Source organism: Penicillium maclennaniae (assembly GCF_028827695.1).
Source record: "Penicillium maclennaniae strain IBT 15551 chromosome Unknown utg000002l:1.0-2354659.0:1.0-2356205.0, whole genome shotgun sequence".
Classification (NCBI taxonomy): Eukaryota; Fungi; Ascomycota; class Eurotiomycetes; order Eurotiales; family Aspergillaceae; genus Penicillium; species Penicillium maclennaniae.
In genome coordinates, this window is record NW_026623214.1 from 1,319,128 (window position 1) to 1,344,012 (window position 24,885).

A 24,885-nucleotide genomic window follows, 5' to 3' on the forward strand; every position below is an offset into this window, starting at 1 on the left:
GCTTCTTTCTGAGCTTCAGATCGATTCCCAAATTCTGGACTTAGTCCAAGAAGATTTCCTTCGAATACTGCACGGTACCGGCATCTCTGTTCACTCATTTCAAGAGAGCCGTGGTTTCTCAGGTATCAAAGGTTTTAGCGGGAAGGTGTGGTTTTCTACTATATTTATATTATGTACGGTACTAAATTCGAATATAGGTAGTGGACGATTTTTCCTCCAAGTTAGGCTACGCCTTTGAAACAACGGAGACAATCGACGCGAATCACATGGACATGGTGCTTATTGGCTCTCGGGAGATCTCTGCGGTGATTAAAGGCTACGTTCGCGACATTGAGAAGAAGAATGGTCAAATGTCACGTACGTAAGGTCTTGTTTTGCATTTCTAATTATTTGAAATGAACGTTCAGAAGTAAGCGCTATGGGCTGACGATACTTGTCGCAATTTTGTAGGTACCATGATCTCAACTGAGCAATATCAATATTTGCACAAGTTTCGCCTATTAGATTACCAGGACTTTCTATTTCGAGTAACCAGACGCCACCAAAATACCTGCTCTTGGCTTGCTGACAGTCAAGGTTTTGTCCAATGGAGAGACAGTGTCACCCATAACTTTTTCTGGCTTCATGGTTTTCCAGGCCAAGGGAAATCAGTACTGGCTAGATACACGCTTGAAAGCCTCCAGGACAATTTCAACTGTCTGGATAAGCAGGAAACAGAGAGGACGTTGATATGCTATTTCTTTTGTTCTGACGATGACGAGCGGGCTAAGTCTCCCACGACCTTACTTGCTTCGTTAATTCACCAGCTGCTTTTTGAGGACCCTCCTTTAGTAACGAAGTTGAAAGAAAAATATCTGGAAATTCATCCGGAGCTTTTTGAGTCAATTTGGGAACTTTGGAGAGTTTTTTCGCTACTTTTAGACGCCGTGGGCACCCGTCCTCTATATATTGTGATTGACGCACTGGATGAGCTAAAAAAATCAGAGTGGGAGCCATTTCTCCAAGGAATCCGACGAGCAATCAGACCAGAATTACAGAATGTCAAGGTGTTCTTTACAAGCCGGACGGAGCCGGAATTGGAGAGTATCCTCTTATCCTGGGATATCATGCACCTCGACCTTGATGATTCTACTGAAAATCAAGAGGATCGTGCTCTGTTTCTTCGTGATGTTGTCCACGAATACGCATTGGAAAATTCTTTTGAAAAGAATATAACAGAGACTATTTCGAAGGAGATTATGGTTCGTGCTGAAGGGTCTTTCTTGTGGGCTTCTCTCGCCTGGGCTCATTTCAAAGATGGCGTTGGTTCTTGGACGAAGGATCTCCTTCATCAGAGGCTGCATAAGCTACAGCACCTACCACCCGGAATGGACAGCCTTTATCACCGCTTGCTCTGCTCCGTCGACCAAAGGCTACATATAGAGCTTTTCCATGTTCTTCAGTGGATTGTGGCGGCTCGACGTCCACTCAACGTCAGTGAAATGTCAGTTGCACTAGCTCTGGTGGAAAAACCTCCCTGTGCAAGAGATATGAACATCAAATTATCGCTTAGAGGATTTCTCAGGCGTGTATGTCCACACTTGATTCGAGTTGACGGTCAAGGAAATATCACGCTCGTCCACCATTCTTTCAAAGCCTTCCTGCTAGACGCACGCCAGGTGAACTTCAACCAAGGAAAGGAAAATAACAAGTTCCACCTTGATATGAATCAGGTGGACATCCAGCTTGGCCGAGACTGCATGTGGATATGGGGTTCGAAGATTCTTGGTTAAAAGACATTGACACAATCAGAAAATTTGGGGCAAGAGAGTCCGATCAAAAGGATGAGTTTTTGAGACGACACCCATTTCTCACCTATGCCTCAGAGTTCTGGAAATCACATATCCATGATTCGGATGATTTGCAATTTTATCACGCCTTTAAGCGAGTGCTGAACAGACAGCAAAATTATCAGGCATTGTGTTTTTTAACTAAAGACCTTGCAACCGCCATACCTCCGCTATTTTTGGCAACGGGATACGAGCTTTCTGGTCTCATGAAAAACCTGGTTGGTGATGGTCATGACATTAATGCACTACACGAAGGGTGCCACATCCTCCATTACTACGATTTTACTAACGAGCATTTCGAGTCACTTGTCGGCCTCGGGATTGACATCAATGGGCGAGATGCATATGGACAAACATTGTTTCTTCGTGCAATCAGAGAAAACTTTCAGCCTCAACGTATTTGGGAGGCTGAATCTAACGAGGAACCTGATGGGGAAGGTGGGGGAGAATTGTATAGTTCAGCGGAACGCGCAGAGAAATTCGCAGAGGACCATTTGGGCATGATTCAGGAAGCTCTATTATGGCCCGATATTGACATTAACGCGAGTGATCGACGGGGAATGACGCCTCTCCATGCCGTTATTATACACGATTGTTTCTATGCTGACATATTGCTGGAGATGTTGATGACTCACGAAGATTTGGAATTGAACCCCCAGGATGAGCTTGGACGTACCCCATTGACTCTCGCTATACATTGGGGAAAGGAGCAAATGACTCGCACTCTTTTGAGTAAGCCTGGGGTCAGCATTGAAACTGCGCGGATTCAAGGCGAAAACCCTCTAATCAACGCTACCCGCCAAGGTTGGACAGATCTTGTTTTCTCTATGCTTTACCGCTTAGACAGTATTGATCAATTCTCGGACGATAGTGGGAGAAATATTCTTCATTGGGCAATTATCGTTGGAATGATGGACGTCTTCGAGCTCGCTCTAAAGAAAAGCCCCAATCTCCTAGCTGTTCCGGATAAGAATGCTATGACACCTCTTCATTACTCAGCCCAAGAAGGTGAACACCGCGCAACTGAGATTTTGTTGTCTTATGGTGCGTCCCCGACAGCCAGGGCAAGTTTTGGTCAAACTCCTCTTCACCTAGCAGCAGCAAAGGGTTATACGCGAATTATGAAGGTATTAGTTGCATATTTGCCGACACCTTGCGCTATCAACCAAAGTGATTCAATGGGATGGACCGCACTTCACCGTGCCGTCGTCTCTGGAAACGATGTCTTGGTGAACTACCTCACTTCGCTTCAGAGTGTGGATTTGGCTAAAGCCGACCGTCATGGCCGAGCTGCCGTTGCTTTTGCTGCATCCTTTGCCTCTCTGACAACCTTGAACATTCTTCTCGAAGCCAGCGCCAGAGACCGTACAATCAGAGGTCAACAGGCGGATATTTTTTGTATCGACGCCTTTGGCAATAGTCTCCTTCACTTGGCAGCCAGAGCAAACAATGAGTCAACGCTGGACTTCCTCGTTATGATGATCCCGCGTACTGGCAACCGACCCAATAAGTGGGGGAGAGCTGCGCGTGATCTCATCTCCTCGGAGTTGTCTCTTCCTTTGTCGTTGCAATTGAAGCTCAACACATATGGTCTTCAAAACTGCGCCCACTTCTCCACACTGAAGCATCACTGTTGCTTAGACGCGATTGAAAAACCGGAGCGTCCATTTCATTTCGATTGGAAAATCATCAGGCATGAAAATACGCCCGGTATCATTCGTATAGAAGAAACAGTGGCTGAAGTCTCTGAAAGTGAAGATGATGAACCTACCATAACTCCATTTTCTTTCTCTGCTGACGGAATTTGTTTTGATCCTGTGCGCTAAGGCCTCTGGGCCCAATGGAACAACGCCATGAAAGACGAAGCAGTAACCATGATGAATAATGGGATGGGGTGGCGGTACTGATATAAGCCATTTTTTTTCAGGTCTATTTCGAAGGCGATGTGACTATGTGAATTTCTGTACATTTGGTCGTCCATTTATCACCGTATTATCGCATTATTATACCGGGGCTTATGATCGGTCAAGTCCACCACTATATCTAAAGTATCTTCCAAACCTCGTTATCTACACGCAAAGGTGGAGACTAACGGGTCGAAATACATGCAGTATACTTTAGTCGGGCTCAAATCCGGTCTCCATGCCTGGTATAATCACGTATCCACCAGTAGAAACCAGCAATGGCCAGGTAATCAAGACAAAGGAAGAAAACCACGACGAACCACGCCAAGGGATCACCGAAGGTACCGACCATAGTAGCGGCGACCTTAGCCAAACACGAGCAAGCCACAAAAGCGCGAAAACAGATCAGGAGACTGTAAATTGTCCCCCAACCCGGTCAGGCTGTAGTGGATTCGGTAATTGAAGGAGCGGTCTATCGGATGACTAAGGCTTCTGTGATATATAAGACTTTCTATGCGTGGGATAAACAAGACAGACACATTTTCTCTTCCAAACTACCCCTATGTGTTCTCCTCCCCTATAGTCCTCCTTCCGTAGCCGTGTGTGTGTGTAACTGAAATGGAAAGCAAGCGGAGAGCCGGTCGTCTCCAAATGAAGCGGTAGTCTAGAAGACAAAATTCATCTTTTATGGTGCACTCTCGCGTCGACAATTTTCGACACATCCAAAGCAGACAGTTACCACATGTCACTAAATCCTGACAGATCCATTGTGAAGAGCATCACATGTGTAGATCGACCAGCGAAGCGGTTTGTGCGTATAGGGAGAAGGATGAGGGGAAATGGGAAGAAGGATTGGGACTGTTCGCATGAAAGATTATCCGTGATTCCATGCGTGATTACTGTATTATAACAATGCCTCATCAACTGGTGTGGAGCCATTACCATTACAGTTATGCCGGAATTACAGAGCGGTGAACTAAAATGAGCTAGCGCATTTCGGACTCATTTTCCGGGAATCAAGTCGTAAGAGTGTAGGGGTATAAGGGTATAACTGATTTCGAAAACTACTGTATCAGCAAGCCGCAACTCGAGCATTGATGGCAGTATATTCAATCATTGTCAAAGGGGTATAAGGTACAGTGAAAAGGCAATTCGTCATGTCATACATGTCCAGTACGGGGTCACTGAACAGTTTTGAGCCAGCGTTGAAATTAATGCGGCGCATCAATATCCTGATCACCATTTCCCTGTATTTGATCCATGTTCACAAGGCCAGATTTAGGTGACAATGCTGCAGATCCAGGAGAGCTTTGGTGCAGCGAGGATACCGAAAGGGGGAATGGAGGGAAGGGTTCGGTATGATCAATTGAACGTGGACGGACAGACGACTCGCTCGGCTTTCTGCCACGGCTTAATGGGCGAATCTCGTCGGTGGGTGAAAAAGTAGCGTTCACGAAGAGCTCGGTAGTTTGGTCCTTTGCATGCGGAGACGTGGCGGCCTGTACAAGCGCATTAGTCCTCTGTACTGTTCTCTGTGGAAGTTGACGCTCGGTCATACCATGTCTGTTTTAGTTTGATCGAGTCCTCGCTTCCAAGCCAGCTCCCGTGCAGCAAGTCGTTTCTTCTCGATCGCAGCATCTTCTTCTTGAGCAGCCCGCTCCTCTTCAATCTTCAGATCTGCTATTGATGGCTTGTCGAGGCTGTGCACATCTTCAGCTGGACTCACCGATGATTGCGTCGATAACCGCTTCTTCTTCTTGATTTTTTGGTTTGACTTCCTAGATGATGCGTCGCCCAGACTGGATGTGCCCGAGGCAGACCTCACCATGTCTACTTTCATCCCAGACTGATCGTCGGACTCGAGTCCTGTTCCTCGGCGCCCAAATACAAGTGCGAATTCGTCGTCCAGTGGAACTGCATCTTCCTCGTCATCACTGGGTAGTAAATCGCCCCGGGAGCTCAACGAATTGTCTGTACCACGAGATGACTGAGTTGCGCTGCGGTTCCGTCCATTCAGTCCGTAGGATATGAGACCACCTTCATCCTCTGAAGTCTCCATTAATGGCTCATCCTCATGGGCATGGCGATGTGAGCCGCCCGGGTGTTCCTGCAAGTCTGCCGCCGACGGCCGATACTTGACTCCCTTTGCGCCGAACCTCCAGGGAAAACGTTCCAAAAAGCCGATAAAAGCAGAGCTCGGTATAACCGTCGGGTCGGAGCGATTGTCTGGAATGTGTACGCTCTTTCCTCTTGTGTGACGTGTCCCATAACTCATTCTCCTGGGCCGATGCGGCTGTTCCGCGCTCCCCCTGGCTAGCCCACTCCCAGCCAACAGTCGATCAAGCTCCCCAGTACCCCATCCCAGTAAGGTTTCGTCAGCTTCCTCGTTATCCCAATCATCATAGAAGTCAAAGTTGTCCTCGGCACGGCCACGGCGTCGGCGTCTCAGGTGGTCCTCACGGGTCGGGAGACAGGGCGCAGTACAGACTTGGACACAATTTCCAACTGAAGCGAGACACGGGGAAAGATAATTTTGTGCAAAGGTGTACAGGCCTTCCTGGGCGGATTCATTGGCGGACTCGAGGTTATGGGAGATCTGATTGATCCGCTGGCGGATCCGCGGATCGCGCGATCGCATCATGATGGAACGCGTCGAAGGGCCGGAGCTTCGGAATTGGCGAAATTCACTTCATCGGCGCGTTGCATTGGCAACTCAGGAAGGTCGAGGTCTCGGAATGCAGGTGGAGAGGCATGCGACGATGTCATCCCGTTAGTCAGCGAACACGTGAGTGGATCTCTGGGGTAAACGGAGATTTTGTTTCTATTATTTTTTTTTCCATCGCCGAGCGGACTGCTTTGTTGGCGCTGTGAAGATGGTCTATTATGTTCGGTTTTTGAAAACTCCTCGGCTTCAACCGCAGAAGAAAGCGGTCTTCATATCCGCTCTCATCTGCATCACCACCGATCTTGGTGACGACTTCCTCGCCGAAGATGTGGACCTGATCGCAACATGGGCGCAGTTTCCCTCATATACAGCTTTGTACAAAGAGTCTTTGAAATGGGAGGCTGGTACACGCCAGCTTCCGGTCCTATTGGGGCCATTCTCATCCAATGATGTGGCCCAGAAGACATCGATTTTGAACATTCAATTACAAGCTAGTCAAAAAGATACACTGGGAGTCAGCTCCACGCCATTGGTGATTTCTGGATGCAGCGCACCGTTTGGACCACAGTCAGAGCCAGCAGAAAAATTGATACTGCGAGATCTTTATGTTGCAGATCTCAAGCAGCCGCTGAAGATCTGGGAGGAGACCGGCAATAGCATTGCGCGACACATCTGGTGAGCTACCTCTCTCAACCCGTCCATCAATCAATCTAAGAAGATTGCCTAGGGATGCAGCACTTGCATCAATCATAATTCTCAATCAAACGGTCCAAGGTACATCCAAGGACATGCCCGCCCTCAGTCAGCTTCTGCAGACCCCACGTGGTTCGCCGCTCCAAGCCGTTGAATTAGGGGCTGGATGTGGCATCGTCGGCATTGCGCTGGCAACCATGCTTGACCACTGTGACGTACTCCTCACCGACCTCCCCGAGGTCGAGGAGATCGTGACACTCAATATTAAGGAAGCCCGGCCGCAACCATCATCGCTCGTTCACTATCAGACTCTCGACTGGGACGAGCCACCGCCCAATCTCTGCAGTCGGCCTATTGATCTAATCCTGGTCTCAGACTGCACCTACAACGCGGATAGCCTGCCAACGCTGGTCTCAGTGCTGGACCGATTGGTTCGGACTTCCCCGGAGGCCCTGGTTCTGGTGGCTCTGAAGCGACGACATGAAAGCGAGGCGGTATTTTTCGACTTAATGCGGGCCGCGGCATTTGCACCCCTGCACACCAAAGTCCAATTGCCTACTCAGCACGGCGAAGTCGATCAGATTGAGTTATATTGTTACCGTCGCTCGGGGTGAAGCCCTGATGTGTCATAGATTTCTGGGTTTGTGCCCTGAGCATCGGTATCTATACTTGGAAGTGCTCCGGCTCGTATGCTTGGCCCGTGCGCGTACGTCATAGTTCCAGCCCTGATAACGCGGGGCCTTCTTTGACGATCCACTTCTTACGGCAGAGGGCACTCGCTACACTTGGTTTCGTGGCTGCATGGCACGGTCATTTGTTAAAATAGCGTCCTCTATACTTCCACAGGCTTTCTAGGTTAGGGTTAGGACTTTTGACTGATGATTGTGGAGACCCCAACGCCACCACCAGCCTCAGCAGCTCGCGGTGCCAGTCACACCGCAATTTTCGGAAATTGAAACGGATCATCCTAACACAGCGGCGATATGCAGGGGCGCTGTTCCCGCATCTATCATATCTCCCGCCTTGATGTGTCTAGACGCGACAGAAATCGCTCATACTTTTAGGCTTTCGTGTACTAGTGGTGACTGGTTCCCAGTTTTTTTTGTGGCCTCTCGGATCCTAAGCCTATAGAATGGCAGTGCTATGTAATCAGGTAGCAAAAGTGTCTTAGGCTACTACGAAATTTGGGTGGCTGTTACTCCGTTCGTACCAGATTTTCCTCGTGGTGGATCTGTAGTGCCGCTTTCATGAGGTTTTTCTCTCTAGACTGGTAGGCGGAGGAAAAGGCGGCGTGAGAAAAATGCCCGAATAGGAAGAGGAGGACACCCTGCGACGGGAAAACCCACTGCGTATGTCATGCCCTTAGTTACTTTCCAAGTACTTCAAAATTTCTTCTCTTCTCCTTCTTCCTCCCTCGTGGGTAACCTCGACAGCCTTTGGTGAGTGCCTTTTATACCCCTTGTGCACTAAGAATAGCATTGGCGACGTGTTACGTGCGTCTTTTCCCTTGACCACACGCCGTTGAGCCCTAACTCCGACTTGGCCCATTTTTTAAAAATCAGAGCCCCGTCCCCCACCCTCCGCACCCACCTCAGCCGTCCTTTTTTTTTCTCATACCAAAGACGCACCTTGCTGACTACCCTACTCAGTCAGACTTTATCTTGTTTTCAGCCTTTGGCTACCCCAAAGGCACCTCTCATCACGGCTACCGCAGCCTCGAAATCGCTTCTTAGCCAAATTGTATCCACTCGACGTCAGCGCGACACTCTTAACAACATTCCACCTCCTGTTCACGCCTAACTTCTCGTCCGGTGCGCCATTTTTGGAGCCGTTGACGCCCCCTCACGTTATTCCCTCACCTTCTGAGCTGCCGCATAGGACTTCTCTGAAGGTTCTTCCTCTTAAGGAGGAAGGGTCGAGGAGGCTTGGTCCAGTCAACCTCGGTTGCGACGTATTTCGTCCTCCCTAACGCCGCAGTCGCGTACAACCCTTTTTTACAACTTTCTATCTTTTAAACCGTGCTGAGTCTCAGCTGTACGGTTATGGCACCGACTGCGGGTGTATCCCCTGTGGGAATATGCAACCTCAAAAACGACATTAGTCGTGATCCGCTCGCTGTGGTCAATAATCATGGTGGGGACGAATTGCTGCAATCTCGGTTGACGGCCAAGAACTTGGTCATGGATCTGTTGAAGAAGCGCGCTGCCGATGTGGATGTGGATCGGTGTGAGGCCGGTGAGGAAGATGCTTTCTATGTGGCGGATATGGGGGAGGTGTATCGCCAGCATATGCGATGGAAGATGAACTTGGGCCGTGTGAAGCCCTTTTATGGTGAGCTCTGATGCGTCTCGCCGACAAAAGAAATATACTAACAAGGCTCTTCCAGCTGTCAAGTGTAACCCGGACCCTGAGGTCCTCCGTCTTATGGCCCAGCTTGGCAACGGATTCGACTGTGCTTCCAAGTCGGAGATCGAAATGGCTCTCCAGACGGGCATTGATCCTAGCCGTATTATCTACGCTCAGCCTTGCAAGACCAAGTCTTACCTACGCTATGCCAAGCAGGTTGGCGTCAAGCAGATGACTTTTGACAACGCCGATGAGCTGTATAAGATCAAGGCCACTTTTCCGGATGCGGAGCTCTACCTTCGTATCTTGACCGACGACTCCACCAGCCTTTGTCGGCTAAGCATGAAGTTTGGCGCTTCTATGGACATGGCTCCTCAGCTTCTCGAGCTGGCTCATCAGCTCGAGCTCAAGGTCGTTGGTGTGAGCTTCCATGTTGGATCGGGTGCCGAAGATCCCCGCGCCTTCCTCAAGGCGGTCCAAGACGCTCGTCTCGTATTCGACCAAGCCAGCGAGATCGGCCACGAGCTGCACACTCTCGATGTGGGTGGTGGCTTCTGCCACGAGACTTTTGAGAAGTTCTCGGGCTACCTGAGTGAAGCTTTGGAGACTTATTTCCCTCCTAGCGTTCGCATCATTGCCGAGCCTGGCCGCTACTACGTTGCCAGCGCCTTCACTTTGGCCGCCAACGTCATCGCTCGTCGTGATGTGCCCGACCCGCTGGATCCCTCTCGAAACGCATACATGCTGTACCTCAATGACGGCGTGTACGGTAATTTCTCGAACATCATCTTCGACCACCAGCACCCCGTCGCGCAGGTCCTACTCTCCGCAGCCGACTCCCAGCCGGGCTTCAACTCTGCGTCTTTGGAGAACGTCTCGTACTCGATTTGGGGTCCTACCTGCGACGGTATCGATGTCATCTCCGAGCGCATCGAGCTGCCTGGCCTGCTGAACATCGGTGACTGGCTTTACTTCGAGGATATGGGCGCCTATACCAAGTGCAGTGCCACTCGCTTCAATGGATTCTCCGACAATCACGAGGTGATCTACACCTCCAGCGAGACTGGTGCTTCGGCCCTCCTCAACTACTAGTGATTTTACTGATTTGTGTTCTGTGTGTTCTTCTCACTGATCCATTCTTTTGTTCTTCTTTCTCTTGAAGACGCGTTCAATCTTGGCTATTCGTCTACCTTCACCTAGTGATCGGTTACGTTAATATACTGCGCTTTTTGCATTTACTGCCCAAAACTGTTTGCGTGTATAGAGTTCTAATAGAATAGAGCTTGCGTGCACTTCAATCTTTGCTTTCGAGCCCTCTAGACATTTAAACGCCTGGTTCATCTTTTGTGACGTTGGGATGCCATCGAAGAATTGGATTCTTGGGTCGTGATCATGCACTTTGTATTTTCTATTCATCTATTTCTATCCAGTAAATGCATAGTCTCATCAAATATGTCTGCCCTGATCCGTCTGTAAAGTCCCAGTGGAGCCAGCTCTATACGCCAGAACACTTCACATCAACCGCTCAACCGTCAACTCCCCCTCGGCCACTTCAGTGGTTTGCAATAGGCCTCCAGCTTCTAACTTCTTCTTCCACTTGGTGGACTCGTAGCGTGCCAGAATGAATGTCAGACGCGCCGCGACACTCTCATCCGCTGATTCGGCAACGGCATTGGATGGCGTGCAAGTCCAACGACCAAAGGCCCCGTTCAGAATGTAGTATTGCAGCCCATCTCCCTTGATCCTCTTCTGCAGATCATCCGAAGTCTCAGCCGGCGGCTTCTGCGCATCCGCCCTGAAAATGCCCTTGATGCGATAAACCTCCTCTCTGGGCGCCATCGCAAGAAGTCCCTCGAGCTTCTCCACATCAACTCCCTTCCCCTTCAACACCACACTCAAAACCTCCACCTCCGACTGATGGTCGTGTTTATGCTCATGGTCACCATCTCCATGCTCATGCTCATGTGCATGCTCATACTCCTCCTTTGCAAATAGTGCCCCATCAATCCCAAGCAAAACCTCCTTATCCACGCTCCCTTTATCTGACTTAACCCACGGCGTCTCAATTCCCAGATCGCCGACCCGATCAAGACACACATCAAACCGCTCCTCCGGAACCGACTCCCATTTATTGAAAATGATCAAATCCGTATACTTCGCCTGAATCTTCGCCGTGTACGAGGTATCCTCATATCCGTCCCAATTCTCAACATCAATTACACTGATGACTCCGTCGAGAATAAATTCGCCTTCTCCTTCGCGTGACAGCCGGTTCACTTCCATCGCGAGAGTAGCGGGGAATGCGCTCCCGCTGGTCTCAATCACGATGCGATCTGGGCTGACGGTGTCGCGGAGTTGTTGGAGCGCATCGCTGAGTTGGCCGACTAGGTTACAGCAGATACAGCCGTTGAGGAGTTCACGGACGCCGGAGATTGATTGTTCTGAGGCGAGTTGGGAGTCGACTGCGACATCGCCGTATTCGTTTTTGAGGAGAGCAAGTTTGTAGGTTTTGGGCAGTTGCGGGATGAGGTTTAGGAGGAGAGTTGTTTTGCCGGAGCCAAGGAAGCCTGTGACGATCGTCACTGGAATTGGCACCATCGTGAGGGAAGTTTCTCCTTTTCCTGAGGCAGAAAAGAGTGTGAATTTCCGAGGATGGGAGGATTTTGAAGAGATGAGATGCGGCGGGGCACGTGGGGCTCTCCGGTGCCCGTTTTGGCGTTTTGGGGGGGGGGGGAGATCGGTGACATCAGTGGGCATTGGGGGGGTCTCGCATAGTTATCTATGTCAATTGCTTCGAATTTGCGTCCATCGGGTGTTCTGATATTGAATCTGAGAGGAGAAGTCTCATCTCTCGCAGCTTGATATTTGAGCACAAATGAGACTGAATCGTTATCTCCCATACATATAATTTGGATGTCAGAAGCTATACAGAACATAACATATATGTGTGTGATGGGAGACTTGAATAGCCCTGACCACAATCTTGGATATCAATTAATTCTCAAAATATCAAGAGATGTTGGACAGTCAATCTACGTATTCAGAGCACAAGAAGATGATACCCAGACTTGTTGAAACTTCTCTTCACTACTCTCATGCTGCAAGTACGTTCACAAGCGCCGTAGAACCCAATCAAAACCTTTACCACGGAAAATGGAAATACGCTCGAGTTATGGATGTAGAAGGAAGGGACAAAAGAAGTGGTCATATGAATAAAGATGATGATGGCATGTGTGTGAAGATCCAACTTAGCTTGGGCAGGGAAGAGGTATTTATGAGTTAATCAGATATCTTAGATGGCCCAACTCTGCCTAGAGTCTTCTCCAAGCCAGAAACAACAGCTCCAGCGATGGCCATTCATTCGCCTGCTGATCTCTAAGGCAGGTCCGCAGATGCAAAGCTGAGCCAGCCACGGTTAGTTTATCCCTCCTAAATAACGAGATTATTGACTTCTGTGTTATACAATAGCTAGCTACCTTTGCATCCCTATCTCCCATAATAGTAAGGCTACCGAGGCTAGTAGCTTTATGTCTCGCCATCTCTTTCGTTTAGGCTTAGAATGCTACTCATAGCCAGACCGCTATTTGAAAGTATACACTCAAGAATATACTACCCTCCACGGATCAAACTTCTGGACGCGTCAAGTGCTGCTCTGCCGGCACCGAGTTTGACGGTCAAAGCTGCGTTTTGAGTGTTCCAATTCTGCCCCGAAGGTAGCGTCCGCGACGGTGAGAAATGTGTCTTTCACGCAAAGCCAACCTGTGACGCCGGATATGACTTTCGCAACGGATTCTGCATTACCAAAAAACCCCTTACCTGCGCCCCCGGCACCATTCTAAAGGGCACACACTGTGTTATGGAAGGGGTTGCAATCTGTGAGACTAGTTACAATGTGCAAGGCAAAGTGTGTGTCTCTTGAAAGCCACCAATCTGTCCTAATGGCGAACATTTCAATGGGAAATCGTGTGCATCTCTGAAAGGACCGAAGTATCCTGATGGAGCTGTTCTTGAAAACGGCCTCCGTGTTGACGAAAAAAATCCCTTCCTGTCCCAAGGGCACAAATTTTGACAGCACTGCCTCTCAACGCATTTCTAAGCAAGTTCCAAGCTGCCCAGAAAATACGATTCTTCAGAACAGGCAATGCATTTCTGAGGAAAGACCGATCTGCCCTGAGGGTGGTGATTTCAATCCCAAGACTTAGACTTGTGCTATCATTCAAAGCCCCCCAGTGTCCTCAAGGAACTGAGTTAGGTAATAAGAAATATGTTTACGTTAGCCTGTTGGAGTGCCCACAAGGCACAACTCTATCGATAGATAAGGCGCAAGGAACCTCCCGCTATTGTCCCTCAGGCATAGCTTAGGACGGGACGCTATATTCCGCTAAGCCAGTCAATGGCAAATGCCCCAATGGCAGCGCCGCGTTAGACAATCGCTGCGAGAAATATTCCAACCGTCAACCCCGTTGCCCTGAAGGTTTCAAGCTGGAGGACACTCGCTGTGTCTACCACCAACCACCTGCCTGCCCACCAGGTTCCTATCTTGATAGTGACAAGTATACCATGGTCAAGAAGCCAGAATGTCCCAAGGACATGCTTCTGATCGGTGCTGATTGTGTCTTCCCAGGACCACCTTCTCGTCCGGAGAACACCAGGATGGAAGGCAACAAGTGTGTCTCGTATATGCCACCTTCTTGTGATGAGGCCGCTCAATGGGATGGCAAGCGTTGTGTGATCAGCGGTCGCGGCGATTGTGACGAGGGTATCCATCAAGGAAAGGACTGCATTACCGGAAGCCAACCTGAATGCCTGATGGTGCCACATTTGACGGATCAAGATGCGTGTCTCAGGTGATCCCACGATGCCCTACAGGATCAGTTCTCAGTGGTGATGGACAGTGTCTTACCGACGGCACGCCCCAATGTCCCCCCAACGCCAAGTTCCAGGAAGGTCTCTGTGTCTACGGACCTCCTGGCTGTGCTGCTGGCCAAGTCTTTGCGAACGGACGTTGCGAAAGTGTTGAAACTCCCCAGTTTCCCGAAGCTTTCTCCTGGAAAGGAGGGAGGTGTGTTCGAGTCACCGAAGAGCGCTGCGAGCCAGGCTTCGTCCTCAAGGATGGTCAATGCATCTCGATGCCAAACCTGATTGCGGAAACTTGCCTTTCAACGGCAAAGCCTGCTCCAGTGGTAAGCCTCGCTGCCCTGAGGGAACTTATCTCGAAGGGGAGAGTTGCATTTCCATCATCGACCCGCAATGCCCGCAAGGCTTCAGATTCAACGGCAAAAGATGTAGTGCTGGTAATACCCCCCAGTGCGCTTCTGGTACCGTCTATGACAAGTCTAGCCAGGAGTGTGTCTCCATTGTTAAACCTAAGTGTCCCGAAAACCAGGTATTCAATGGTAAGTATTGTGCTATTACCACCGGTGAATGCATGGACTTCCAATATTGTCCGACTGAGTCCTACGGAAAGAATTGCCAGCTCACTGTCGACGGAGTGGTATGCAATGGACGCCAGGAAGGACAGAATTCTCCTATCGGTCAAATTCCTGTCAACAATTGGCCAATCAACGATGGAAATTTTAACCAGAATACTGGCCAGTGGCGTGAACCGCTTCCGAATGGGCAGCTGAACACCGGATACCAGGGCCCGAACTATGACGGTTCTTGGAAGGAACAGGTCCCTGTCAATAATGCACAGCCCACTGATGGAGGCTTCTGGCGCGAACGTGATAACTCCGATAATCCTTACCAGAACAATGCTGGCGCCTGGCGTGAGCAGCCCGACGGTGCAGCTCCCAACCAAACCAACGGAGGAGGACTTTGGCGAGAGCGACCGGCCAACTGAGGCCTTTCATACGCAAGAGGCTGGTGAAGGCTACAATTGCTTTGGCTGTCCGCTACCACACCACAAGACCAGTGACTGACACGCCTTGTTCAAGGAAGACTAGTATCTAATCTGTGGCTTTTTCTTTTGTTTCTTATTTAAAATTCTCGGCAACACGCTCTTCCATGGCTTTAATTTTACTATGGCTTTAATTTTACTATGGCTTTAATTTTACTATGGCTTTAATTTTACTATGGCTTCTCCACGAAAGGCAATCAAGGTTGAAAGAATTGCAATGGTCCGTCTGACTTGGGTAGTGCTTTTGTATACCAGGATACATACGACCATAGGGTGTGGAGAACAGGGCTTCCCGTCCGCTCAGCCGTACTTAAGCCACACGCCGGCAGGTTAGTAGTTGGGTGGGTGACCACCAGCGAATCCCTGCTGTTGTATGTTTTTGCGGTTTTTTGCCGTCACAACGGAAATGAGACAGGTCTCAAATCGGGCGATTGTCCAATCCATGAAGTATCGATCCTAAATCCCTCCAAGTTGTCCCGCATAGGCGTATAGAAGCAGCAAATGCCAAGGAGTCAAAAGGTTTTGAGATCCAAGGTATCCAGCTTACTCCACCAGCTCGATGAATGATTGCCGGGCCGCATCGTCTGCAGAAAACGTTCTCAGGAGCATTGAACACAATAATCCTCGACAATGTATTGATGCGCCAAAATGTTCAGCAGCCTACTTAATAAAGGTTGCCGTCCTATGAGCTAGTGCAGCCAATGTAGCAGGACTTTAAAGTGTGACCACAAAAGCGAAATGATCTACCGGTAGTATTGGTTCACCATTGAGCCACAGTGTGCCGGATTTGGAAGCCATGATCTAATACGAAGCTCCCAGTACATTTAAATCAATATCACTAAGCCATTGTTGTTTTATTGCAATGCTCCATGGCTATATAGACAGACATTTGATAATTTTCGACGAAGTGGTACCATATCTCCTGTTAATGACGCCACTTTCGGGGTCTGTAAAGAAAATGTTACGGCTACGTTCTGAAAAGCCTCGGTGCCTTGCGGTCCTATTCGTTGATGTTGGAGCCTACTCAATCTGCGCTGGAAAGATTTGAAGCAGGGAGCGGGGCTACACAAATTGAGGTGGCGCTGCTGAGACCATATCCAGGCATTTGCTAGGTTCCCACAGTCTTGACTTGTTCCCTAGGGCCCCTACAACTTCGAAGACGAAAGAGGGCCAAAGTATGAGTTGATAAATGTATTTAAATGCCAATTTTGTTTTCCTGAAATCATTGGAACATGTCCTCCATGTGATGAATACGGCCAAAGAATCAGAGCGGCACATGACAATCTGCTTTGTTTTCCAAGGCATTGAATTTAGACCATGTGGCAACGACTTGCATCTATGCATCTAGATTTACATAGTTACTGTTTTCATCTCTTTCGGATGCTCCTGACACCGTCGAAAATGAATCGAATGGCAAAGATCGGTGAATCTGCATGAATTGACGCCAATCCATGCCGGATTGGGAAGAATGACGTGAGCGAGCTGAACCGCGGGGAAGTTAACTCGACCCCTCAGTATTCCCCTTCTTTCAGCTTCACTTTCACTTCCTTGTACTTCCAATCTTTACACTTCTAAATCTGGAACAATGAGCAACGTTTACTTCGACGTTTCTGCCGATCAGGGTATGTTCTTTTCCCCGGATAATTGGACGATAGCCGTCAATTTCAATGTCTCAAGGCTAATCTTGCCCGTGGATAGCACCCCTTGGCCGCATCACCTTCAAGCTGTTCGACGATGTGGTCCCCAAGACGGCTCAGAACTTCCGTGCCCTTTGCACTGGCGAGAAAGGATTTGGATACGCGGGATCTGGCTTCCACCGTGTCATCCCTGACTTCATGCTTCAGGGTGGTGACTTCACCAAACACAACGTAAGTGTTGCTTGACAACATACAGAGTCTGGAGATTAGTGAATTTGCAATCTAACACATTATGTAGGGCACTGGTGGCAAGTCTATCTACGGAGAGAAGTTCGAAGATGAGAACTTCCAGTTGAAGCACACCAAGCCTGGTCTGCTCTCCATGGCCAACGCTGGTCGCAACACGTATGTCAAAGTGGACATGATGTGCTACCCACAACCTAAAGAGACTTGACTAACGCAACGTCTTTCTATAGCAACGGCTCTCAGTTCTTCATCACCACCGTTGTCACCTCTTGGCTCGATGGCAAGCATGTCGTCTTTGGCGAGGTCGTCGATGGTTTCGATATCGTCAAGAAAATTGAGTCGCTTGGTTCCTCCAGTGGAACCCCGAAGGCCAAGATCACCATTGATAAGTCTGGAGTCGTCTAAAGACCTCGATTTGAGACGAAATGAGTCTACTAAATGAGTCTCAACATCTTAGCTACTGAATCAAATGGCTAATTGATGAATGGAGCCTTAAACTTCTTCCTGAAATGTGCAATAAAAATAATGGGCTGACGGTATCAAGCCTAATGAGTCCCACTCTCAATTGTCTGGTCTTTTAGCACAATTTGGTACCATCAACTATCATCCATGACATTTGTTGTAGCCATGAGTAGCATCATTCCTTGTATAAATGGATGGCGTAACACCCAGTGGTGACAGTAATGAATCATCAGAGGGAAGCGCAATGATCAAGGTTACATCAGACCATCTATGCTTCTGGGATATCATGGTGGGCAGTCAAATGAAGTTACTTGCCTCCGAGGCAGGGTAGCCTCTTGGCCCTCAATTTATCCCGACGCACGTCAGATAGCAATTAGTGCCATACCGTACATACCTACACTGTGCTAGACGTTTGTCAAGTGCAAAATCTTAGTGAATTTATTGTCTAAGCCCATGAACACTCACAAGCCGATTCTAAGCTGAACAGAAGAGCCACTGACATGATTGAAACCTTGATCACTCCCCTGACTCCGTGCGATGCGCCATGCCTACTTATTCTCAGCTTTTAAAAGGCCAAGATGCTCACGAATCCCCCTCAACTCCTTTATTCGGCTCTCCTCGCTTTCCTGCAGCAGTCGGAGATGCTCGGCTTTCAATTGTTTGAACTCGTCGTCCAGTTTGTGATGCCAAGGGTACAGGACGCAGACCTGGAAGCATAATGCCGAGCTGGCAATCACAAAATTGGTCAATGAGAAGCCGCGAGTGATGATCATCCTGCTTGTTCGACCCGAGTTTCAAGATTCAGAGAATGGAAGTTGGTTGCAGCGACTGTTGAGGTGTTAGCGGATGTTGCTAGGAGTGGCGAGTCGATTCATAGGCAGTCCATACCTGTGTTTCGGGGAAGATAATCCTGAGAGGATGCAAAATCTCGGATCCAGGTAGACTGTCACGAGAAAGGTAGGGGGAAGTATCGCAAGATCTCGGCTTGATGCGAGGATCTACACTTTTCCGGAGTAGTGGAAGGGGAAGAATTCCTCACCAGGAATTTTATTTTATTTGTCAAAGCTTGCTTTGTCACATGGCATGCGCTTAGTGCGCAAGACTCGATCGTTCGAGAAAATATAAAGAGTATTCGCGAAACTTATCCGCGATATACCACGTTGCCGGGCCCGAGAACTGTTTTCCGGCCGAAGCGGCAATTGTTCGGCATTCACATCTCGGCCTCAATTGACTCTCAGTTTGACAAAAAGATCAGAACAAATGGGTTGAACCAGGCGGCTATAGCCTAATTGTCCTGTTATATTGGGCATTTCAAATTGAAAGAGCCTTTCATCAAAGACTTGGATGTATATTGCAAGACTGCATGAGGGAGTGCCACAGGTAAACGACGGCTACTTGACTATTCTCCATTAAGACGACGATATTATACGCATCGAGAAAATGTCTTTGACCGATTAAAAGTATTATCCATCTTCTGATCTTCTAGGCGGGATCTGATTGCGACATTTGTTGTGCAAGTAACCACGTGTAGAACCAAATCGACAGGACCCACAGATGTGCGTTCATCCCCGGATGTCTTCCATCGAGCTAGACTCGTTATTGTGTCGCTTCAAGGGACTACCATAGGACATATATGAAGCTAGAGATAGGAAAGACCATGGCGAGCTTCGACCCCTGGAAACCCTCATCTGCAACGCCCCTCACCCCACAGTGTCACAACAGAAACGAGGCACCCGATGGGTCCACGACGTCATCGCCAGGCACGATCGACATGAAAAAGAAAAGGAAAAACACTGAAACCCCCGACAAGCCCGCGGCAAGTCCAACTCTCTAAACGATATGGATTTGCTGCTGCCTAGCTATAATTCTATAATTGGGCAGACTCCACCCCCGATGTCATACAGTTACCCTGCAAGTACCGAAGCACGCCTCAGCCCTACGTCAAGTCAGCCCTACGATCTTGATTTCTTGTTCTTTGTCCCGTTTTTCCACCTTTTCCTTCTTCCCTTCATTGACTTGCATTCCCTAGTCTCGGGAAAACTGTACATTATTCGCCCGTGGGTCTGGATACTTCTATAACATGACCTCCGACACTGGCTTGGATTCTCCACCCAATGCCGAAACAGCTTCGCAGGGTTCTGCACAGGGTTCTTTCGCGGGCGTGAAGAATCAACTCGATGATCTGACCAGATCTTCGGTCACGGATTTCAAGGGGAATCTCGTCGCTGTCGCTGGCGACGCGGTCAATGGCGTGAAGGAGACGGTCGCTGAGGGGATCCCGATGGCTAAGGAGTCGTTGCAGAGCGCGCAGGATCGCGTTCAGTCTTTGGTGAAAGGTGTTGAGGAAACCGTTGAGCCAGGTTTGTTTTATATGCCCCGGATTTGGAGGTTGATGCTGATGTGGATTGAGCAGCGCCCGAAGAGATAGAGGCGAATGCGAGAGATGCAGAGCAAATTGATCAGATGGATACGGAACAAATTTGCGATTTCTTAAGAGAAAAGCATCGGAGTATGAATCCTCCGCCATCGACGACATGACGAGTTTTTGATATGTTTTTGATTTTTTTTTTTAACATTTGTTATGGTTCTATGTAATCACGATTGGGCGGCATGGGTTTTGTTTAGGGTCATTTGAAGTCAATTCTTTCATTGAAAATCGCTGGATTAGGGGAGTTTTTTGGTCGCAAAATAAACTACGCTCTCAGAGCTTTGAGCGGTGGCAATCCCATCGGTGCGCCGTAGAAATCCAACAAATCTTCTTCCTCTTCCACGTCAGGCACATTCTCAGCTTCGGACTCTTCCTCGGGTGCCTTGATGGCAGCACGGGAAGGTCGACTGCGGATCACATTGGTCCCGGAGGCCGGTGTGCCTTCTGACTCGAAGGCTTCGCGTGCATCTTCACGGGGTAGGCGGAAAGCTGGGAAGCCGTCCGGGGCTCGCTCAGCACGGTCCATGATCTCGTTCATGTATTTGCGGACTTCTTCGGCCGGCTTGACAACACGAGTGAGGGGTTCCAGAATCCTGGGGTTACTGGCGTGAATCCGAAATGTTACGGGCTGCCAGTATTCCTTCAGGGTTTCTTCCTTAACGATGGGCTCAGCGGGAGTGCCGGGGGTGGCAGGAACAGACGGGTTGGAATTTATGCCTGTCTTGTCTGTAGGTTCGATCTTCTGAGGAGTATCTGTGGGATTTGCTGGATTGGGTGTTGAAAGCTCGATCGCGTCTTTGCCTTTGCCTTTCTTGGATTTGGAGGCCTTGCTTTTGGCTCGACTGGTGGTCGGCTCGCCTTCAGGTTCGATTGGGAATGGTTTGGAGGGATCGACCTTGCGCACAATGAGAAAAGATGCTAGGATAACATTTTCGCTGGGGATCCATTCCAAGATCGAATATTCCGGGAACAAATAGCGATCTCCCGAACCGGCATGACCGGAATTTACGTTTCCGTACGGAGTGAGAGGAGAGGTGAATTCGAAGACAACGGACTTGTATCCAGTTCGAGCTTGAGGTTGATGAGGCCCGGGGGGACGATAATAGGGTGTGGGGGAACCATACGGCGGAGGGCGTGACTGTATCGGTGGTTGGGGGGGTATAGGCCTGTCCGGGCCGGGGTGGTTGTTGAAAGGTGCCCGGGGTTTGAACAGGGCCAGCTGCAGTTTGAGCAGGAGAGCCGGCAGGAGCGGGAGTCCCCAATGAAGTTGGTACTGCTGGCTGCGCTACCGTGAGGGCGGCTTGGGTGTTATTGGTGTTCGATTCTTGCTTGATAGGTGCCGCAGCGTCCTGTGAAAGAGCAACAGATTGCGTCTGTGCTGGTGTTTGAGACTGACTACCAGATGGTGCTTCCCCAGATGACGGTTTTGCCAGGGCAGCTTTCGGATCTGATGACGCTGGCTTCTCGAGCTCTTTTGGTGTTTCAACCGGAGCCGCGGGCTGTGGCTTGGCTTCCTGCTCTTGTAATGTTTTCGCCCCCAATCCTTGCTTTTGTTGAGACTCGGGTTGTGGCGGAGTCGGCTTATCTTGAGGTGCAGGCGTTACTGACTGAGGAGCTGATTTTTGTGTGGATGGGCCGGCTGCGTTCTGCTGCTGTTCCCTGGCCTTGATGATTGCGTTGAGCTCGTCAATATGAGCTTGGAAAGCGCGGAGTTGTTCTTGTGAGGCCTGACTAGAGGCAACTACTCTCATCAGTGCCTTCAGCTCGGGATCTGCCGCTGCCCTCGTGGCAAGCATCTGGATAACGGGGTCGGGACTTGGCTTGGCTGGCTGGCCAGTCTGGCTAGCTTGAGGTGGCCGTTGACCAGATGGAGACGACGCATTCGGTGCACGTTGTTGCGGAGTTTGATATCCTTGTGGAGGGCGGCCGGCCGGAGCTGCAGGATAGGGCGGACGTTGTTGATTCGGAGATGGGTATGGAGGGTATCGCTGGAAATTATTCGGGCCATTGTAATGCATCATTGGGCGCGGTGGTGCATATTGAAGCGGCTGCGGTTGCGCATTTGGGTCTTTGACAGTATACAACATGGCATCGAAATAATGAGGGCCCACGGTGACGTCGCAAAGTCCGACCTTTACCATAGAATCCTTGGGCGGGTTGTTTCTCTCAATCTGCTCGCGCTTTGTCTTTTTTGGCTTTGTGTAGTATCGAACCAGAATACCGTCGCTCAACCATTTCTTCTTCGATCGTTCAAGTGATGCGAGTAGGACTGCGCTGTATGGTCAAACATGGTTAGCATTCGATGACCTGTCGCGGGTTCAGTGACCATCAAACCTTTCAGCAATAGACTGATATTCCATGTCGGATAAGGAGTCTGGCTGTCGGGCACGTCTAACCGGCAATGGCTCACCATCCCTGAGCTTCGATGGCAACGGTGCCTCAACAGGCTCGGGCGGCGGCGATGGCACACGCGGAGTCGGAGCCTTCTTCTTTGGAGCGGCTTCGGAGACACGTCGCTTAGCCGCGGGCTCGCGACCAGCGCGTGGAGGGAGTTTGCGTTTTTCTGCCATTGCGAACAACTCCAGTGCAGATGCGTTCACAAAGTGATCATCGTGGGTCGCGGGAGTCGGGGAGTTGGAAGGGGGAAAAAGCGTGACGCGATAAGTCGCAGCTTATCGGCCGCCTTTTCTCCGCGCTTCCCCGTTGACTTGACACGCAATGGTTGAACTGCAGTCCATTTTCAAAAAAGCCTACTGGGTCCTCGCCGCTGGCGGGCTGGTCTATGTGCTCTTTGTCTGCTCTTTGACATGGCCTGAAGTTCAGCGTTTGTAAGGATTCCTGCTCCTGAGCGCGGCTATAGCTAATCCGCGAGCAGTGCACTCTACGCCAACAAGGTCAATCCCAGTCTCTGGCAGGATGTGAATCAAGTCGAGCAATTCGGATTCCTGAGTATGTTCGTGTAAGGTCTCTTCATTCACTTCCACTGACGCCTCCAGAATCCCAAGTTCAGCCTTTCCACTTGGTGACGCCCGATAATGAGACTTTGTATGGCTGGCACCTTATGCCCCTACATCTCTGTCGCGAACACGAGCAGGAATTAATTGACAGCCCTCCTGATGGCCCTGCCAAGGACTACACAAAGACGGTTGCCTACAAGAGTTTGGCCAATAACCCCAACGCTCGGGTCGTGGTAAGCTGTAAGTACCTGTCATGTTTAGTCCTGCTTAAGTATCTAACCAGTCGGTCCAGTCCATGGCAATGCGGCTCATCTCGGCTCTGCCCAGCGCCCAGCCACTTACAATGCTATGTTAAGCCTGTCCACTCCGTCCAACCCCGTGCATGTTTTTGCGATTGACTATCGCGGCTTCGGTGTATCGACCGGCAGCCCCACTGAAGAGGGCCTGATCACAGACGGTGTCTCGCTCATCAACTTCCTGACGGCCGGTCCATTGAAGGTTCCGACATCTCGCATCGTGATCATGGGCCAGAGCCTAGGCACAGCGGTCACAGCGGCAGTTGCCGAGCGGTACACCTTTGGGTCCCCCGATCCAACCGCAATCCAGCCCGCCATCAAAAATCCAGAGCCATTTGCCGGTGTGATTCTGGTAGCATCTTTCAGTAACGTTCGAAATGTCATCGAGTCCTACAGTATCAAGGGCTTGACGCCTCCGATGCTGTCCCCGTTGATTGGGTACCCCCGCTTCCAGAAATGGGTAATGAGCCATATTGTGGACCGCTGGGAGACCGGATCCCGACTTGCGCGTCTGACTGGTGTCAATAGTACGAGTCCGGATGGCTCCGAGCTGGAGCATTCTCATAAGGATCTTGATTTGACTATCATACACTCGTCAAATGATATTGAAATTCCTTGGTATGAAGGACGTCGCAATTGGATAGCTGCTACCGGCGAGGGCATGCAGGGTGCTCCCGGAACATTGACCTACGAGAGAGCTGATGTTGGTAAGCCCGTTGGTGAGGTGAAGATCTGGGAGAACAAGATTACTGGAAAGGATGGGAGCACGGCCTTGAAGAAAGTGCGCTGGGAGCGCGTCCGCTATGGAGGTAAGTTGGAACATTTTCATCCCCGAGTCATGTTGCTCATTCTGATATTAACATTACCAACTTCGAAGGCCATGATCGTGTTGCGACGTTCTCTGTTGCTGGCCTTGCAGCTCTCAGGGCCTTTGAGGAGTGAAATGGAGCAACTCGTTCTTTGAACGGCTTGCAAGTGCTGTATATTGTGATCAAACGATAAATAGATGTTATATGAAGCAGATAGAACCAAAACCTAAAGACTGATAACCATTTCGAGGTTCGCCTTCTCCGGGGCCATAGGCGCGGAAGTATAGAATCGATGAAACGAGAACCGGGTTCGTCAAATCTCAAGTTTTGAGCGCGCTGCAAGAAAAAAAGGCAGGGCCTAGAACAAATGTCGTTTGTTAGATTCGACGCTTACTTTACTGGAATCCACATTAGCCTAGGCTTTGGATTGAACACGAAAGTGTGCATTTGAAGAAGTGAGAGAAAGTAAGAAAGACTCAGAGCATATTAAAGACTCTTGTCTGAATCTAGGGAGATTTCTCGGGTATCTAAAGTCCAATTACACTGCAAAAAAGTGCATGTCCCTTGTCAGCTCGTGTTTCATGCAGCCCTAAGGCTAAATCATGGATGACGATGACGCCATATGCTTAGACTATTGGAATGGAAATCAAAACAACTCCCTTGCCGCTAGACCGCAATGATCCAACAAAGAGATTCTACGAAAATCCAAGTTAT

General features: G+C 49.6%; 11 protein-coding genes across 11 annotated transcripts; 8 read left to right on the forward strand and 3 right to left on the reverse strand.

Annotated features, from left to right (window-relative positions):
* Positions 1 to 272: 272 nt before the first annotated feature.
* N7477_001720 (uncharacterized protein) lies at positions 273 to 1,772 on the forward strand (the record flags this gene model as incomplete). The annotated part of the gene is made up of 2 exons (XM_056963383.1): positions 273 to 357; positions 922 to 1,772. 2 exons carry the CDS (start codon positions 273 to 275, stop codon positions 1,770 to 1,772), a joined length of 936 nt encoding a protein of 311 aa, XP_056826302.1.
* Positions 1,773 to 2,035: 263 nt separating this feature from the next.
* N7477_001721 (ankyrin repeat domain-containing protein) lies at positions 2,036 to 3,655 on the forward strand (the record flags this gene model as incomplete). Its single annotated transcript, XM_056963384.1, has 1 exon — positions 2,036 to 3,655. The coding sequence occupies one exon, from the start codon at positions 2,036 to 2,038 to the stop codon at positions 3,653 to 3,655; it is 1,620 nt and encodes a 539-aa protein (XP_056826303.1).
* Positions 3,656 to 4,944: 1,289 nt separating this feature from the next.
* Positions 4,945 to 6,374, reverse strand: N7477_001722 (uncharacterized protein; the record flags this gene model as incomplete). Its single annotated transcript, XM_056963385.1, has 2 exons — positions 4,945 to 5,232; positions 5,292 to 6,374. 2 exons carry the CDS (start codon positions 6,372 to 6,374, stop codon positions 4,945 to 4,947), a joined length of 1,371 nt encoding a protein of 456 aa, XP_056826304.1.
* Positions 6,375 to 6,606: 232 nt separating this feature from the next.
* On the forward strand, positions 6,607 to 7,705 carry N7477_001723 (protein N-lysine methyltransferase family protein; the record flags this gene model as incomplete). The annotated part of the gene is made up of 2 exons (XM_056963386.1): positions 6,607 to 7,073; positions 7,126 to 7,705. 2 exons carry the CDS (start codon positions 6,607 to 6,609, stop codon positions 7,703 to 7,705), a joined length of 1,047 nt encoding a protein of 348 aa, XP_056826305.1.
* A 1,428-nt stretch (positions 7,706 to 9,133) lies between these two features.
* N7477_001724 (type III PLP-dependent enzyme) lies at positions 9,134 to 10,529 on the forward strand (the record flags this gene model as incomplete). Its single annotated transcript, XM_056963387.1, has 2 exons — positions 9,134 to 9,422; positions 9,478 to 10,529. The coding sequence occupies 2 exons, from the start codon at positions 9,134 to 9,136 to the stop codon at positions 10,527 to 10,529; spliced, it is 1,341 nt and encodes a 446-aa protein (XP_056826306.1).
* Positions 10,530 to 10,949: 420 nt separating this feature from the next.
* N7477_001725 (CobW-like GTP-binding protein) lies at positions 10,950 to 12,035 on the reverse strand (the record flags this gene model as incomplete). Its single annotated transcript, XM_056963388.1, has 1 exon — positions 10,950 to 12,035. The coding sequence occupies one exon, from the start codon at positions 12,033 to 12,035 to the stop codon at positions 10,950 to 10,952; it is 1,086 nt and encodes a 361-aa protein (XP_056826307.1).
* A 1,962-nt stretch (positions 12,036 to 13,997) lies between these two features.
* Positions 13,998 to 15,279, forward strand: N7477_001726 (cell wall cysteine-rich protein; the record flags this gene model as incomplete). Its single annotated transcript, XM_056963389.1, is given in 3 exon segments — positions 13,998 to 14,284; positions 14,320 to 14,731; positions 14,746 to 15,279. The coding sequence occupies 3 exon segments, from the start codon at positions 13,998 to 14,000 to the stop codon at positions 15,277 to 15,279; spliced, it is 1,233 nt and encodes a 410-aa protein (XP_056826308.1).
* Positions 15,280 to 16,921: 1,642 nt separating this feature from the next.
* On the forward strand, positions 16,922 to 17,624 carry N7477_001727 (peptidylprolyl isomerase; the record flags this gene model as incomplete). The annotated part of the gene is made up of 4 exons (XM_056963390.1): positions 16,922 to 16,958; positions 17,035 to 17,204; positions 17,272 to 17,378; positions 17,450 to 17,624. The coding sequence occupies 4 exons, from the start codon at positions 16,922 to 16,924 to the stop codon at positions 17,622 to 17,624; spliced, it is 489 nt and encodes a 162-aa protein (XP_056826309.1).
* Positions 17,625 to 19,761: 2,137 nt separating this feature from the next.
* Positions 19,762 to 20,219, forward strand: N7477_001728 (uncharacterized protein; the record flags this gene model as incomplete). Its single annotated transcript, XM_056963391.1, has 2 exons — positions 19,762 to 20,041; positions 20,095 to 20,219. 2 exons carry the CDS (start codon positions 19,762 to 19,764, stop codon positions 20,217 to 20,219), a joined length of 405 nt encoding a protein of 134 aa, XP_056826310.1.
* A 155-nt stretch (positions 20,220 to 20,374) lies between these two features.
* N7477_001729 (uncharacterized protein) lies at positions 20,375 to 22,679 on the reverse strand (the record flags this gene model as incomplete). Its single annotated transcript, XM_056963392.1, has 3 exons — positions 20,375 to 21,247; positions 21,321 to 22,383; positions 22,444 to 22,679. The coding sequence occupies 3 exons, from the start codon at positions 22,677 to 22,679 to the stop codon at positions 20,375 to 20,377; spliced, it is 2,172 nt and encodes a 723-aa protein (XP_056826311.1).
* Positions 22,680 to 22,827: 148 nt separating this feature from the next.
* N7477_001730 (alpha/beta hydrolase) lies at positions 22,828 to 24,304 on the forward strand (the record flags this gene model as incomplete). Its single annotated transcript, XM_056963393.1, has 5 exons — positions 22,828 to 22,937; positions 22,985 to 23,058; positions 23,106 to 23,306; positions 23,359 to 24,171; positions 24,240 to 24,304. 5 exons carry the CDS (start codon positions 22,828 to 22,830, stop codon positions 24,302 to 24,304), a joined length of 1,263 nt encoding a protein of 420 aa, XP_056826312.1.
* Positions 24,305 to 24,885: the final 581 nt, after the last annotated feature.